The sequence below is a fragment of the Galeopterus variegatus genome, unplaced genomic scaffold (assembly GCF_000696425.1).
Source record: "Galeopterus variegatus unplaced genomic scaffold, G_variegatus-3.0.2 Scaffold2289, whole genome shotgun sequence".
Classification (NCBI taxonomy): Eukaryota; Metazoa; Chordata; class Mammalia; order Dermoptera; family Cynocephalidae; genus Galeopterus; species Galeopterus variegatus.
Window position 1 is genome coordinate 257043 of NW_007728400.1, and position 16838 is coordinate 273880.

The 16838-nt window shown below is 31.1% G+C and overlaps 1 protein-coding gene across 1 annotated transcript in view; it reads right to left on the reverse strand.

The window, feature by feature from the left end:
* Positions 1–12243, reverse strand: part of VEGFC (vascular endothelial growth factor C) — a gene marked incomplete at its 5' end in the record, with an annotated part of 41848 nt that extends 29605 nt beyond the window's left edge. Inside the window, 2 exons of the mRNA XM_008581182.1 lie at positions 10369–10559; positions 12030–12243. Coding sequence (XP_008579404.1) covers positions 10369–10559; positions 12030–12243 — 405 coding nt within the window. The remainder of the gene's footprint in view (positions 1–10368; positions 10560–12029) is intronic.
* Between the last annotated feature and the right edge of the window lie 4595 nt (positions 12244–16838).

The following is a 16838-nucleotide window of genomic DNA, read 5'->3' on the forward strand; positions in this document are numbered from 1 at the left end:
ATCTTCCTGGAAAAATAAGCCTGGCTCTGTGCTTTCAAAGGTGGGAAGAGACTTGTGTTGGCGAATACACTAATTAAAAGGATAAACAAACAGGTAAAGAGAACAAATTACTGTTTAGAGAACTGGTTTCTTTTGTAAGTTGAAGACTTTTATAAACATTAAAACTATAGTACAGTTTGAGAGAAAATTTTACTTGTAGTTTAACCAGTTAAATAAAGGAAAACAAAACCTTAATTACTGATGTATCACTTTTCTTATTTGTGTCTAAGCAGGCAGTCAGCAAGCTAAAATCTAATTTAATCAAGAGAAATAAATAGGCTAAAAAATTAAAGTAAAAAATCCTTTTCTTCTCTTTAAACACATTTTCCATTTCCAAATTTTGCCCCGAGCTTTTCAGACAGTTTCCTTAATTTTCTACTTGACAATATCAGTGGGAAAAAATGTGAAGGGTCCAGAGAAAGATGTCTTTGACCAATATTAAACGTAGCAAGGTTCTTGATAATTGAGTTTCATTCATTTATCAACTCCAGTAAAATTAGGAACGTCTACTGGGAGTGTACAGTAGGTATGTGTGTATTAAGAAATAATTGTACCTGTGCTAGCTCTTGTCTATACTGTAGAGGCCTTTAAAATTTTCCAATTTCTTTCTACACCGGTCTTAAGGGTATATATTGATTGACTTATTTTTTCCACTTAAAATAATTAAATAAAATTTCTACTCCCTTTTTAATAAATATTCTAAATTTCATTTTCTTGTTTACAGACCAATTTATAAGCTTTGTATAGCTGTATTTAATCCCTATGTTACTAAGAATGTCCATAGGCCATTTTTCCTAATGAGATAGTATGTGCTTAGAAAATGTAAACTTTATTTAAATCTAAGTAATATTAATAATTAGAAGTGCATTATAAACTCACAGTTCTCCTTCCAAAGTGAATACATATATTTTTAAAATAACCAGAAAATTCCCTACTCTACTAGATATATAAGAATAACCATGAGCTTAGTCTTAAGAAACAGATAGTCATTAATTTGAATCCTGGATCAGCAATTTACTACTTCTGTGACTTGGAAAATTATCTAATTTCCTTAAGCCTCCATTTCATTATCTATAAAATAGGGATAAAAACGGTGGTGATTTCATGGTAATGTTGTTTGGATTCCTCCTCCAACTCTTCCTCTTTCCCTTCTTCCTCCTCCTTCTCTTTATCAACATCATCATATCATTGGCCAAAATTAAATTAAACCTTGGAATTCCAAAATTTAAAGTTTCTGTTTACAATTTTTCCTTGTTTAGTTTTCAATAACTATTTAGTAAGTATCTATATGATGCTAAGCTCCTTGCTAGAATCTTGGGATAGCAGTCATCCATAGTGATTCTTGCCCCTATGTAACTCATAGTTAACAAAACTAACAACGAGAGTGAATGAGAAAAAACATATATGTAATGTATGTGTGTATATGTATATACACACAGTATGTTAGAATTTTTTAAATACCAAGTAGTTTACCATAAATGCTGTTTCTGAACGAGAGTGAATGAGAAAAAACATATATGTAATGTGTGTGTGTATATGTATATACACACACAGTATGTTAGAATTTTTTAAATACCAAGTAGTTTACCATAAATGCTGTTTCTGAACAAGACCCTGCAATTTAACTCCCTTATGAATTCTTTTCTTGAAATAATATAAAAATCTTAACCAATACAATAACTATAATTTTCTTTCAAGAGTTAAGATCTATCTAAACATATCACTGTTTGAGACAATAAGTCGGTTCTTTTTATGTTTTAATAAAATATGAATCCACATACTATTGTCAGACTACTTTGTGCTTTAATGTGTGTACAATATTTTCTATTCTAGATTTAAGTTCATAGAATGCAAAATTTACATATTATGTTTAGTACTAGATAAGAAGTCTATGTATTTTTATTCAGCAAATACTAATTGAGGATACATTTAATTGATAATATAATCAATTATAATTTGGTATTTAAAAAATGATAATTTTACTAAAATGGCTTTATGTAATGAAGTAAATTGTTCTCAAACAATAGATATTAACTTGAGTCTAATTTAGGGTCTAAATAGTAATAATAAAATTCATTATGGAGACTGATGTTTTATACTTTTATATAGACATATGCTGGTAGTATATTCCTATTAAAAGAGTTGCTAGTTTTGGAGAAGGTCAAAAGGACTTATATAAAAAGGGCATTTAAACAAGGCTGGAAATTGAAAAAAAAATCTGATTGTGTATTCTGTAAAACTATAATAAAAAAAAGGAAATGGCAAGTATTTCCAACTAAGAGGTTCCTAGTTGTTATCTACTGGCATTCTTTAATAAGAATATTTAATAGTTAATTCTAACCAACAAGAATGGACCTCAAATAAAGCCACATTTTGAAACAATAGGTTGTTTATGCCAGCATAGCAACAGTTGTAAAGCAACAAGTCCTATTTCTACTTATCTTGCAGGCTATTCAAGAAAAAGGTGTAGACTTACTTACTGAGAGGATTGTGGGTTATAATTCAGTATTAAATTCTAAAGAAATGTTTGTGTGGGTGCAAATATGACACAAAAATGCCTTCCTTTAATATATCTTTATTATACCTAAAATATAACACATTCCTCTTTAGATCATAATACCTTACTAGCATATTTAATTTAAATTTAAATATTCCAAACTTGAGTCCATTAATTAAGTACAGGAACAATATGTAGCCCTTGAAGAGTATGATTAAAAATTGTAAATGCAGTTTTAAAAAGTATACAACATTTAAAGAAATAATCCCTGAAAATGGAAGGTTCATTGTTAGCATTTTCATTGAGTATTACAATCACATGGCCAGCTTAAGGACCTGTGTAACTTAAATTGGGTCTGGGAAGAATATGGGATAGCAGACAGCCTCACAGATTTACATCTGGCACTGAATTATTTATAACATATTATTATATATAAAATGTACATACAGTACTACAATTAAAATAAAAATCCCAATTCAGAAGGTGTAGAAATACTGAATTAAATTTGTGAACCCAATCATTACCCTGAGTTGAAAAATACTTGTATTTTTCACAGATGCATTAGTTATTTTCTTAAGGCAAATATTATTCTTAAAGAAACTCCTAACTTATATTGGTGTAGAATTCTCTTTTCCCATCAGGATAATACCTGATTTCCAACAACTGTGCTTGCCAAATATAAATATGCTGAAGATACAATACAAATCACATTCCACTTGCTGAATACATATGGATGTAATAAATTAATCTTTCGGACTGCCATAGCATTCTGTTTAATTAATGGAAATAAAATCTATGATTGCAGTGCAAAATAAAATCTCTGTTTCATTATATAGTTGCATGTTTTATTTAGGTTTAAATATATTTTGCCGTGAAATTTTATGAAACATTCAATTTAAATCAAATATAATCTAATATTACAATTATATATGTATATTTTTGATAAAATAATGACAAAATAAATGTTTATTTCTTTTTAAGATAAAAATATGACATTTTATTTATTTTTTTTATTTTTTTTTGTCTTTTTGTCTTTTTTCGTGACCGGCAATGGATCGCAACCCTCAGTGTCGCGTAGCAGTGTGCCACGGGGCCGGCCCAAAATATGACATTTTAAATAATGCTGTTTATGTTTATCAGATTTAGCTTGGGACCTAGCTCTCAGAACCAGCTGGCTTCTTCAGTCCGGCACTAACAAACACACAAAGAGACACTAGTTACTTTATCTCTATCCCCAGCATTTCCAAGGAGATAGATGAATGCAGAAGTTTTTCTCCATTCATTCTTATCTTCAATAAAAAACATAAAGTAAATACTAACATTCAAATAACCTCTTAATCCAAATATTTGGTGAAGACAGATCACTAAATACCTTCTGCAAAACTAACTTTCTACTTTTTGGTTATATCTCTTAAATATACAACTTCTCATAAGAAAATATACTTAAAGTGTATGTTTATGAAAGAGGTCAAAAAGACATCCAATCTACGTAAGTTTTCAAAGCCACTCAGATGTTAGTTGTGGAGGACTTTGTAGCAGTTGTTATCAATTAGTTCACTTTAGAATGCTTAGTGCATGTGGTTTTACTTTTCAACTAACAGCTGGTTTCCTACACCTTCTGATAACCTGACCTTCATTGAGACCCATAAAAAAAAACTTCGATGAAACATCTATAAAGAAACTTGGTTTAACATTACTTAAAGTACAGTGTCCTTACAATTTATGTGAGCACAATTGGTGACTTTGCTTAAAAAAAAAAATGTGTCAGGAACTCTTTTAACAAAACAAAAACTTTTTATTTTTGCCTTCAGAAAATATAGCAATAAGAACCTTTTATATTTGAAAGAAATCATTGCACACTCCTGTATATACTACATAGATAATATAGTAATGTGTCAGGAACTCTTTTAACAAAACAAAAACATTTTTTTTTTTTTGCCTTCAGAAAATATAGCAATAAGAACCTTCCTTTTATATTTGAAAGAAATCATTGCACACTCCTGTATATACTACATAGATAATATAGTAAACCAAATAAACTCAGGAAAAGGTATTAATTAAGTACAAGCTTTTCTAAATTATAATATTTGTAAAAATGTAAACATAAATGAATGAACATTGCCTTACCGCCTCTAGGAGTTTCATTCCTTGCCCTCCTTTGGTTTGTAAACCTCCTGATGTGCATTTCCATAAACTTTTGTACTTAAGAACTTCATAACACTTACACTGCTTTTAATTACTTGATAAATGCTGATTTCCCTTGCTAAATTGAAAGCTCTATTAGGGCAGATCTGTACATCTTTGAATACCCATTAAAAAGCATAATATGAAGCACCACGTAATAGGTGCACAACATACACTTGCTTAACTGAATTTAAATTAAAATGATCTCTTTGACTATATGGTAGGAGAATACTATGATGTTACAAAATCAAAGGATGGGACAATCAATGAATTCTGGCTTTCCCTTGACATTGGCTTTTGCTCTTCTCTTTTGATACACAGATTCTCTAAGTGTTAACAACCACACCAGGGCTTCAAGTAACATTTATCAAAATGATGCTTCCTCCCAATTCTATTTCTAAAACCCAATCACTTCTCTGGAATTCCAGAATTACATGTCCATCCTTTTCTGGTATCTCCATGTAAATATCACCCAGACTCTTCAAAATCAACATGTTTAAAACTCTACCTTTGACCCCAAATTTGTTCCCTTTTATTCAAGTCTTCATTCTATTCAGTTCCAAGTGTTTGCCATATGCCAACTACTGCACTATGGTCCGGGATGATAAGCAAACACAGTCTTTGCTTTCATAGAGTTTAGAGCTTAAGGAATAAAACAACTGACAGATAAAGTAATGATGCTAAAATATGGGCAATAAAGGATGCTACAGAAGCATACAACACGTTCTCATGGAAGTGACATGTCTAGGCTAAGGATGAGTAGAAACTAACTAGATAAATGGAAATCTAGGATAGTGTGTAAGGAGATATTTCAAACAGTGTAGCACTGTAATGCTGGAGGTGAGAGATACTGACATAATCAAAACTTTTCTGGCGAAAAGGAGTTTTTGAGAGAAAGAGCAGTTACAATTCAGGCTGGAGATTTAGGTCACACCCAGATCATGGAGGACTGAGTAAATCATGTTAAGGGACTTTTGTCTTAAAGAAGGGTGCCATTCAAAATATTTAACAACTTAAGAGCATTCGCACCAATCAGAACAGATGCTGGCTTGAGCGACCCAGCTTATCAATAACACTAGGTGACTGCTGGCTCAGTCCCAATAATGAAATGTTACTAAGGAGTTCTTAGCAGTATCTAAAGCTGCTAAAAACTATCATTTTAAAAAGTATCATTTAGCAAAGAAAATCTCACTGCTCATATGTGGCAAATGGATTGAAGTACAAAAGGAGATATGAGACCAGTTATGAGGCTGTACCAGGTTTAATGGTCTAAGTGAGAGATAAATGTCACCTGGACCAAGAGTGGGGTGAGCAGAATGAAGACACTGGATGGGTTCTAGAGATGTCTGAAAGGTAGATTTAACAGGAATTATTAATTGGGCTTTAGTGAAAGGAAGAATAACTTGGCTTGACCAACTGAATGAATGACTTTGTCATTTACTAAGAGAGATACTGGAAAGAGAACAGGATTCATTTACTTGCTTGTTTATTTGGGCAGGGGCAAGGGTGGAGGTGGGAGATAGGTCATCACTCCAATGTGAGACACATTGACTTGGATCTATCTGAGGGAAAGCCAAGTCACAAGGTAAAGTAGATAGTATGGAAATCAGAAGAGAGGTCTGAACTGGAGAAAAAATTTGGGAGTCACCATCATGAAGAGGAAAAAGGTGATGAGGAAACATAAGGGGATTGTGCAGAGTCAGAGGAGAAGGTGTCTTGGTACAGACACCAGGTGTATGTACCATTTTTTAAATTAACTTCAAATGTGTAATTCAAATATGTGAAATCTTTAAAAAATTGAAATGGCAAAATAACTACTGTGCTGTTATAACAATATATAAAATTTTTTAAAATTACTGCTTTGCAGATCAGAATTTATAAGTATTGTGATTATTGCAAGACTATCAAAAAGGATCAAAACAAAACTGAAAAAAACACATAAACCAACAACAAAAAAACAGACTTCAGGAATTTTATAGATAAATCCCTATTTTTCATATGAGAATATGATTGGGAGGAATCTGATAAATTTAATAATATCAACATCATAAATCTATTATAGAACTAATCCTAAATTCTGTGAAGCCTGCAGCTGAAAGAAGATGAAATATGTCAAGAGATGATTCCATATGATCTAAAGTAGACTTAATGTTCTTATAGAAAAAAATATCATATTTGATGTTTAAGTACTGAGTGTACTGCGTCAAATTATTTTACCTACATGCACCTTAACTTCAGCACTAAATGCTCTTCTTAGCCCTGAAGCTTTACAAGTTCTAAAACTTAAATCCCTCTAAGGTCTCCATCCTGACAGAGCAGTTTATATGCTACTGTGTATAGAGACTTACCCTTGAATAAATACTTCCACTCTGATACCAATTAGGTGAAATGATACTTAATTGGACCAATGCAGGAAATAAATATGTAGTGGTCAGAGAAAAAAACCACTGATGGTTAACTGAAGACTAAATTTATTGATTTTGCTTTCTAACAATATACTGATTTACTGTTTTCCAAATTTGATTCTACCTAAGATACTCCTGTTGTCTGTCTATTCTGTCCATACAAAAAGTACACATTTATTTGGTAAACCAATAGTAAGAGAAATAGAATGTTGGCTTTTGCTCATATCAACTAACAGGGGAGGGGAGAAGAATTTTATCCCTTATTTGTTAAAGAAATAGGTATTTTAAAATGATTGAGGTAGGGCCGGCCCGGTGGAAGACAAAAAAAAAAAAAAGACTCATTTTAAGACATGTTCTCTATATTAACTCAAGAACACATAATATAATAATTTATGAAAGAAATTAAGAATGAAAAATAGCTTTGGAATATTGTCAGTTGATAACTGATTTTCACTAAGAAAATATATTAACTATAGAAAAATGGGAATTTCAAGAAATGAACAAACAAGAAAATCCTGACACTACAATAATTATTATTTAACTCTACCTATTCACAATATGAGCATGTTGAAAATAAAATTTCATCTGACAACTAAATTTAATAAGGCATTTTTTAAAATAAAAAGGAGCTCCACATTTTGTCTATTTAATGAAATAATTCTTCAAAATTATCTTTTCAGTCTATTCCATGTCATTTCATTTTTAAAAGAAAAATGCAACTGGTATATCTAGACCTGCTGAAGATCATCCAAACTGATATGTGATTAAATCAAACACCATTAAAAAAACCCTATAATCTAGAAAACATCATATCGTTCAACTGGATTATTTAAAAAATATACACTGTTAATGGTATTCCCCCAAAAAAGTATATTTTAATTCCTAAATCACCCATATTTATTTTCTCTATGTTAAAAAAACAAACCTGATATGTGATTAAATCAAACACCATTAAAAAAACCCTATAATCTAGAAAACATCATATCGTTTAACTGGATTATTTAAAAAATATACACTGTTAATGGTATTCCCCCCAAAAAGTATATTTTAATTCCTAAATCACCCATATTTATTTTCTCTATGTTAAAAAAACAAACAAACATATTTTTCAAGAGACTTCGTAGGCCAAAATTTCTTTTATGGAGTTTGGCTTGAATATAAAAGCAGCAACATTTTTAATATTAATATCTTTTTAAAATAAATGTTATCTTTTAGAGAATATATTGGCATAAGTCTTTCTATTGGATAGAAAAAGTGTTTAGTTCCAATTATTAGAGGATTTTAAAGAATCCTGTCTTTCTTCGGGGATATGGTAAGATAAATACATAATACTCAGTAAAACCAGTTAAATTAGTATTACTTTGTTCAGAATAGTATAAAATATAAAACCATAATTTCTTAGTTAAAAATTTTTTTATTGTTTTTAATAAAGACTTGGGGTGGGATAAACCAAGAATAAGTTTTAGCATGCCCTAACACTACAATCGTACGTAAGTCCATTAAAATATTAGAATTTTCTCAAGCACTGAAATGTAATCACACTCCCACAACAATACATTTCACTAATAATGTTTCTAAATGAATGAATGTATTCAGAGTCATACTTCTTTCCTTGCTCACACATGCTAGAATGAACCTATATTATGCTTTATTTTTAGGAAATAATCAGAAAAGAAACTTCATATTGCTATGCTTAATTATGATAATAATGGGAATGACATAAGACCCCAAAGCATCACCTTTAACATTTTTTTAACATTTAGAGTAGAGGCAGAGGCAAGTTCAATAGAAAATTCAGATTTATATTTCATTTTTTGTTTCCTCTTGCAAATCTTAGTATCTGAAATGCCTTGTTTCTTCATCAAGTGTGCAAACAATATAAAGAAATACAATTCTTTTTTTAAAAGAAATTAATTTGGAATGTATAATAGGACAGTGTCTCCAAACTCATAGACCAAATGATCATTAAAATAAAAATTTTAGAAATATTCAACTAGATGGGAAAATGTAGTTGAAAGAATTGAGGCAATAATCCTTTCATTTCCATTCATATTAAAATAAAAGAAGGTTTTATTAGTAGGCACCGTGTAGATCAGCTAAAGTTTGTATGAAATTAAAATGTTAATTTGCTATCATTCCACATTGTACAAATCAAATCTAACATCAGATTTTTTTCAACAAATTTCTTTCGTTCTAAAGTTCAAATGACAATTCTGAATGTAGCCAAATTATCTATGCTAGTCCAACTCTCAAAAGAACTTCCAAAAGCCTTTAGGGCAACCACATTTTTGTCTTTCAGGGAGAAGTTTGCATCAGCCCACTCACAGCACTGGACTTCTCCACACATTTCTGTGTAGAGGACAGTGATATACACTGTTTCAAACACTCCCATGGTTATCATAAGCACATGCGCATGTCCTCCAACAGTTGACCTCCTCTTCCCACATAAGACCTACAAAGCAGTTCTGTGCTCCTGCTCTGAAAATTACTGATCCCAACCAAACTTCAACAGAAGTTTCTTGGTCATTTATTAGAAGTTTAACATCTAATGTAATGGACTTCCCAGGTTATTCAAAATATTTGAGATACTGCCAGAATGAATTCCTTTGCTTTCTAAAAGAACATAATAAATTTGTTCAGTGTGATGGCTTATTTCAATACCACACCACTGTTTCACAGAACACATGCATGTAATTAGATATATTGAATATGTAATTTGTGCTATATCTCTATAATCAGAACATTTAATCATTTAAAATTATTTAACTACCAAATGAAAATGCTTAAATATCAAGACACACACATGCATGTGTGTGTGTATATATATGTATACTATATACATATATACAAGGGTACCTCAAAAAGTTTATGAAAAAATAGAATTAGAAGATAATATGAATTTTCCCATAAATTTTTTAAAGATCCCTTGGGTGTGTGTATGTGTATGTATATATACTTCATGTCACACACCACACACACATACATATGTGTATTTATTATTTTATTCACTAGGTTTTGTTTCCACTATATGACCAGTTCATAAAGTATCACTTACTTTCTTTGGGCTGTTTTATCATCAAAAACAGAATATTAAAAAAATTATTTCATTGTCTAAAGAAACTATAAGAAACTCTGACACAAACTAAATTACTTTAAAGAGACCTGACGTTTAAGCACATTATTCTCAAAGTTAAAGTTCTCATTGAGAGGGCTCTCAGCATGGCTGAAAGATGAAATACCTACCGTCTTGCTGAGGTAGCCTGTGCTGCTGTTCATGCACTGCAGCCCCTCACTGTTGCAGCAGCCCCCACATCTGTACACGGACACACATGGAGGTTTAAAGAAGGTGTTTGTTGCTGCTCCAAACTCCTTCCCCACATCTATACACACCTCGCGTGGAGTGCACTGAGTCTTTCTCCACTCACTGTCGATACCTGTCGAGTCACAGGGGAATTTATAAGTATATAGACACCATCAAAGGGAAAAGAGCCCACAGCAGTAGGAACTCACTCACATTTGATTTCAGATTTTAAGATTTAATTATAACACAAAACTTTAAATTAATAGTAGATGGGACTCTAAATTGCCCTGTGCATGGGAATATGATACAGTATTTTTACAGAGCAGCTAAGGGTATTTTCTTAAAAAACCCCTCATTTCTACAGCCAGGTAATGAGCTAAATTAGGATTGTGCTTTCTTAAAATTACACCGATATCCCACAGCACTTATGTTTGGTTTTCCTTACTTAAGAAAATGAAAATTTAACATATGGATGTTTATAAGACATGCAGAGATAGAGTCATTCTCATTTGCTACAGTGTACACAATTTTTGTTATCTCAAAGCAAATGTGAGCAACATGATCTTATCTTCCTTTTTGAACTGAGATGTAAATGAGAAGATGGCAATGGTTTTGGCTTCAATTCAAAAATCATTTTCAGGCAGGCTATTTGGCAGCTTTAGGTAATGTCATGGTGATAGCATTGTGAAATGCAAAGCTATTTTCCACCAACTAGGGAACTGTATCCTGAACTAACTTTTTTCTAGAAAGTCAAATTTTCCTATCCCTTTCATGCTCTCTCTTGGAATTCTGTTTCCAATGACTTAGTGGCTTACCTATAACACTGTTGACTCATTAAATACGGCATTACAAATGATGTATTTCCTAAGCGTTCTAGCTTATTTCTCCCATATTTTCCCTAAAATAAAATTTTTGGGAGAAAAGGACATAAACGTTTGGTTATTCAACCATGAAGCCATTTTGTTTATTTGCTTTTGTTCTCAAAATACTTTGCAATGTTAAACCTTCATAGTAATTAATGTCTAATAGCTGAAAGGAGTTACTTTTTAAAATTAGCTCACTTAATTATATTATGACATTTTATCCAGCATCATAATTTGGGGGGAAGCTCTACGCTAGATATCTCATTGGCTTTACTAATGTCCAGCTCTGGAGCCAGCTGTCTATAAAGCAACAAGGCAAGTAGCATTTGAAAAGGTTATTTGGGTTTGTTTTGAGAGAAATGAAGCATTCCTAAATCCAAATCAGAAAGAAATTTTACGTACAATTATTTTGTAAGATATAGAATGTTTAAATGACTAAACTGGTATAGTTTGTAAAATATATCTATAGCATATGTTTTTAAAATTTTATAATGGGATATCATCTCAATTTTAAAAATGTACTGATATGCATGTATCTTTCTATCTTTGTATTTCAATAAATCATCTTATCACCAAAGTGAAATCATAAAATGTTATATTTTGAGAGTATTTATTCTCTATTTATTTTTAGCCCTAAAAGTATATTCAGCACTTCAAATGCTGAAATTAAAGGACCAGGGCTGGAGACTTTCACTGGTCTGATATATGAGGCTTATTTTACATTTCCTTTCCATACTTACTTTTTAAGATCTCTGCATTATAATGTGCTGCAGCAAATTTTATAGTCTCTTCTGTCCTTGTTTTGAGGTTATGCTGTTCTTTATTATGTTGCCAGCCTCCTTTCCTTAACTGACACTTGTACATTTTCCAATATTCTGGGTAGAGTACAGTCATGAGTTCATCTACACTGGACACAGACCGCAACTGTTCCTCAAGATCTTTGCCTGCATAAGCCTGTCAAAGAAAAAATACAAGGTCAATTACTTACCAGATTAAGGGATTTGAAAATAGATGCACTAAAAAAACCTTTAGGTTTAATATTCCCTAATAAAGATACTATTAATTACTCCTGAATTAGTTAACTTTTCCTGGTTAAATTACTTTCATATTTATGAATCAAAATAATTAAAAATGTATATTTTGGTTTTAATACAAATATTATGAGATATAATTTAAAAAATAATTTTAAAGTAGTTTTATTTTATAGTTTTTTAAAATTTATTTTTAAATTGAAACATTGATTATACATATTTATGGGCTACAGAGATGACTATCAGTATTTGTGTACAACATGTGATGATGAAAACAATATTATTAGCATGTTCATTATTATAAATCATAATTACTCTTTGTAAGTTTGAAAATATATTCACGTTTGTATTACCCTCCTATATAAATAAATTACACTAAAATTCACTTTGCTTATTTTTTGCTCATCAGCAGCAATAAAATGTAATTAGGCAAGATGCTTGAAATTAGGAATCTTACTTTCATGGAAGCTGTTTTAGAATAATCAAATGAAGAATGAGATTTCAACAACAGTATCACAGGAAGGGATATACTTTAGCAGAATCTCCAACAACAGTATCACAGGAAGGGATATACTTTAGCAGAATCTCCCAATATTTCAACAAAAATTCATCATCAAGATTTATGATGCTTTCACAGGCATGCAATAGTTCAGAGAACACTATATCTGCTTATGAATGGTTAGCTGTTTATATAAGTGTATTCAACAGTAGAACAGTTGAATCCAAGTCATATTCAAGTAGTTACCATATCTAAGAAAAACACACCGTTTCCAAATTGTACTTTAAAATTAGGAAAAATGGAAAATTTTAAGCATTATCTGTCTGTAAAATGAAATACATTCTCAAGTGTTTATTTTATATTTTTTGATTAACTCAGATTTTAAATCTAAATATATAAATAAATACTTCAGACACTGGTTCTCAAAAGTAGTGTGCATAGGAGTCAACTGAAGAACTGTTAAAAATGAAGATAACTGCTCCCCACCTCCCCATGGATTGTTATATGGGGATCAAGAATTTACATTTTAATAAGTTATAGTTTAGTTTTCCCTTTCTAATTTTTGAAGCACAAAACTCACATATCTGCCTTAAAATTGAAATACTATTTAATTGAAATCCTTGCTCACTACCATTTTTAATAAAGTTATTCTGATGTAGGTTATTTTTGTACTACATTTTGAGAAACATAATCTAATGTTATTTTCTTACATTATTATGGAGCATCCTAAAAATTAGGCAGTAGATTATAAAATGTGTTCCTTCCTATTAGATAATGAAATTGGCTATGATTATTGGGTTTCCCCCTTCTCCATTATTTTCTGTGTGACTTGAGCATACCACCTAATCTCTTTAGGTCTATGTCATATAAATGTTGATAGTAATCTATTCTGGAATATATGGGATGATTCTTGATATACCATTCAGCAAAGAAAATAAAATCCTACTGAATAAATGAAGAGTAGTGATGGAATGGAGATATTAGTATCAATGACAACGACAAAATAATCCTCTCATGGTTTCTCAATTAAGTGTTTATGAAATTTTTGCCTAGGGAAAAATCTCAAGTAGGACACAAAATTCAAGAATCAAAAGTGTTTCAGAATCCAAAAGGATTACTACTGGAGAGGAAGATTATAAAAGTAAAGTGATTATAAAAATGACAGTATGGGAGGTGATGGACATGTTAATTACCTTAATTGTCATAATCATTTCACAATGTGTGTGTGTGTGTGTGTGTGTGTGTGTGTGTATATATATATATATATATATATATCAAAACACCATGTTGTACACCTTCAATATATAGCTTTTATTTGTCAATCATACCTCAATAAAGCTGGAATAAACAGTGCACAGGTGTATTTGTGGTCACTGCTACCTGCAGTAAAATGTCATAGATGGATTTTTGTTTGCCTCTGCTTGTTGAGTAGTCAGTCCTAGAACACGAGGAGCAACAGGGAACTGTGTGTGATTGCAGGGACCCTGGAATTCTTTCCCCCACAACTCAGAGGGTTTAAATTTAGGTTCTGACCTAAGCTAATCACACCAGTTTCCAGAACAGGCACAAGTGTTCACTCTACCAAGGGAAGCTCTAATACAACATCATTATACAATACAATGAAAGATACAGACTGAACTTTTAGAAAAGGGATGGTGTTAAGGAGGAACTTTAAGTATTATTTGAAGTTTTAAGGCAAATAAATTACTTTTGTACATTAAAATTTAGAAATGGAAAATACATACAACAATATTTAGAAGAGGAAACATTAAGCTCCCCAATAGAGCAACAGGAGAAAAACATAAGCACAAAATTTACAAGAGAAAATGCAATATAAAAAAAATGAAAAACCCCACCAAACTAGTAAGAAGACAAAAGTTATTATATTTATACTCTTTGGCTGAAAATGCCTTTCTGAAAGTGAATATAAAAATAAAATGTAAAATGGCAGAAACACTGTAAATAAAAAACAATAAAGTAGAAAAACTATTTGCAATATACATAATAGATGGTTAAAATATCATATAATCATGTTAATGAAAAAAATAAACTGGTGCTTCAATAGAAAAATGGCCAAACACTTGAACTAAATGTTCACAAATAACAAATAACAAATATAATTAATATATATTGGAGGATGGCAAAAGTGAAAAAATTTATAATTCTTTTTCAATCCTGGTGGGAGTATATATCTGTATAGCTATTCAAGGAAATGTGGTATTGCAAGTGTAGATAGCAAATTCCCTTTGGAATTAAATTGCTATCCAACAGAATTGACATAATTCTGTCAGATATAAGTATAAATTCATTGTGAGGCTGTCTACACGATGATGAATACAAAAAACAACCTATACAGATAATAAAAAAGAATTGATGAAATAACTCACAGTACAAACAGAAATTTAGCACAGAAAGTAATGTAATGCGATACAGATGTATAATTCAGAGATGAAAAGAGGTTCATAATATAGTCTATGAAAAAGTAGAGTACACAATTTGCACACTACATACCCACACAAGGATCATATATATAGTATAATCTGTTCACAAAACAAAATTTATGTATAGATAGATTACATATGTGTGTTATATAGACTTAAAAGTAAAAGATATGCAGCAAAAAAAGTTACCTTCTCCAAATTGTAGGATTAAAGTAAATATGCTCTTCTGCATACATTTCTGTATTTTAAATTTTAAATCATGTATATATTTAACTTTTTATAATCAGAACAAAACTTTCTAAGAAATCATTCCTAAGCATATTAACAGGCCCTATTATTAGCTCTCATTACTCCTTTTCATTTACCTAACTGCTCTTATTTCTGCATAGAGCATGCCTTTGATATATTATTTAAATTTTGACAGTCATTGACAAAAGCAGGGGCTATCACAGATGAATGGAATAAAAATGGCTTGGAGCCTGAAAAGTTAATTTACTTTTTCCCACTAAACTGTGATTATACTTGTGTGAAAAAAAAAAAAAAACAAACAGAAACAAGCTTTAGTATCAAAAGACCCAGATTTCCATCTTGACTACAGAGTATATTTAATTGAGTAGCATTAGACTTCATCTGTTTGATCCTCATTTTACTCTGTAAGTTGGGGATAATAATATCTTCCTTCTAGAGTTTTTGTGATGATTCAAATAGACATTTGACATAGAAGTATAATATAACTTGCAGTCATGTGTAGAATTTCTTGTCAAGACCTTTAGGAAAAAAAAGTACAGTACAGAAAATGTTTTAAAAATACCTCAAAATTTTAACATCATTATGAACTCGTACTGTTCTGGTGCAGCTCTTCTTTAGATATATCTTCTGCATTTTCACTCTAAATGAAGTAGGAATTGAGCATTTTCAGCTAAGTGAAAGGACTGGTCAGTGAACATCCCAGCGAATAGTCATTGGGCTGCTCAGAAGACCTCAATCTTAAGGATAGGCATTACCAGCTAACAATTGCACATTCACATGCACATTCTACTTTTGAAGGATTTAAAGAGGTCACAGTAACCTAGGATGAGTTCTGAACCAGGTATACCCAAGATCCTTGAAGTGGAAGTCACATATCAAAGTCAAGTTCCTTCTTAGTGCTTTCTTGAGACTTTATGTTCACCAATGTTTTCTAGAACATTGAAATTATTTGCTTGATAATTAACATATTCCTTTTATTTCCCTAAGGGATTTGGTGTAGTCTAAAACAGTGCCTTACAAATGTATATTCAACTGGAATAAAAACTTAAAAAATCTTAAAAGGAAAGTAATTTTTCCTTCCAACTTAGATATTTCAATTAGGAAGTACTGGTAATTACGCTTATGTAAATTTCAGCATTTATGCATTAGCAAGCGGCAACCTACATGAAATTCAGTTGAGGATTTTGAGATGCTGCTGGAAGTTAAAGCTGAGTGTGAAATGTGGAAGGTAGAAGCTACAGAAAATCAGGAATAATTCCTTTCCTTGGTAACTCATATACCTAAAACGTACCCTTCTTACTTTATCAGAAGGATGATACAAAATCTTTG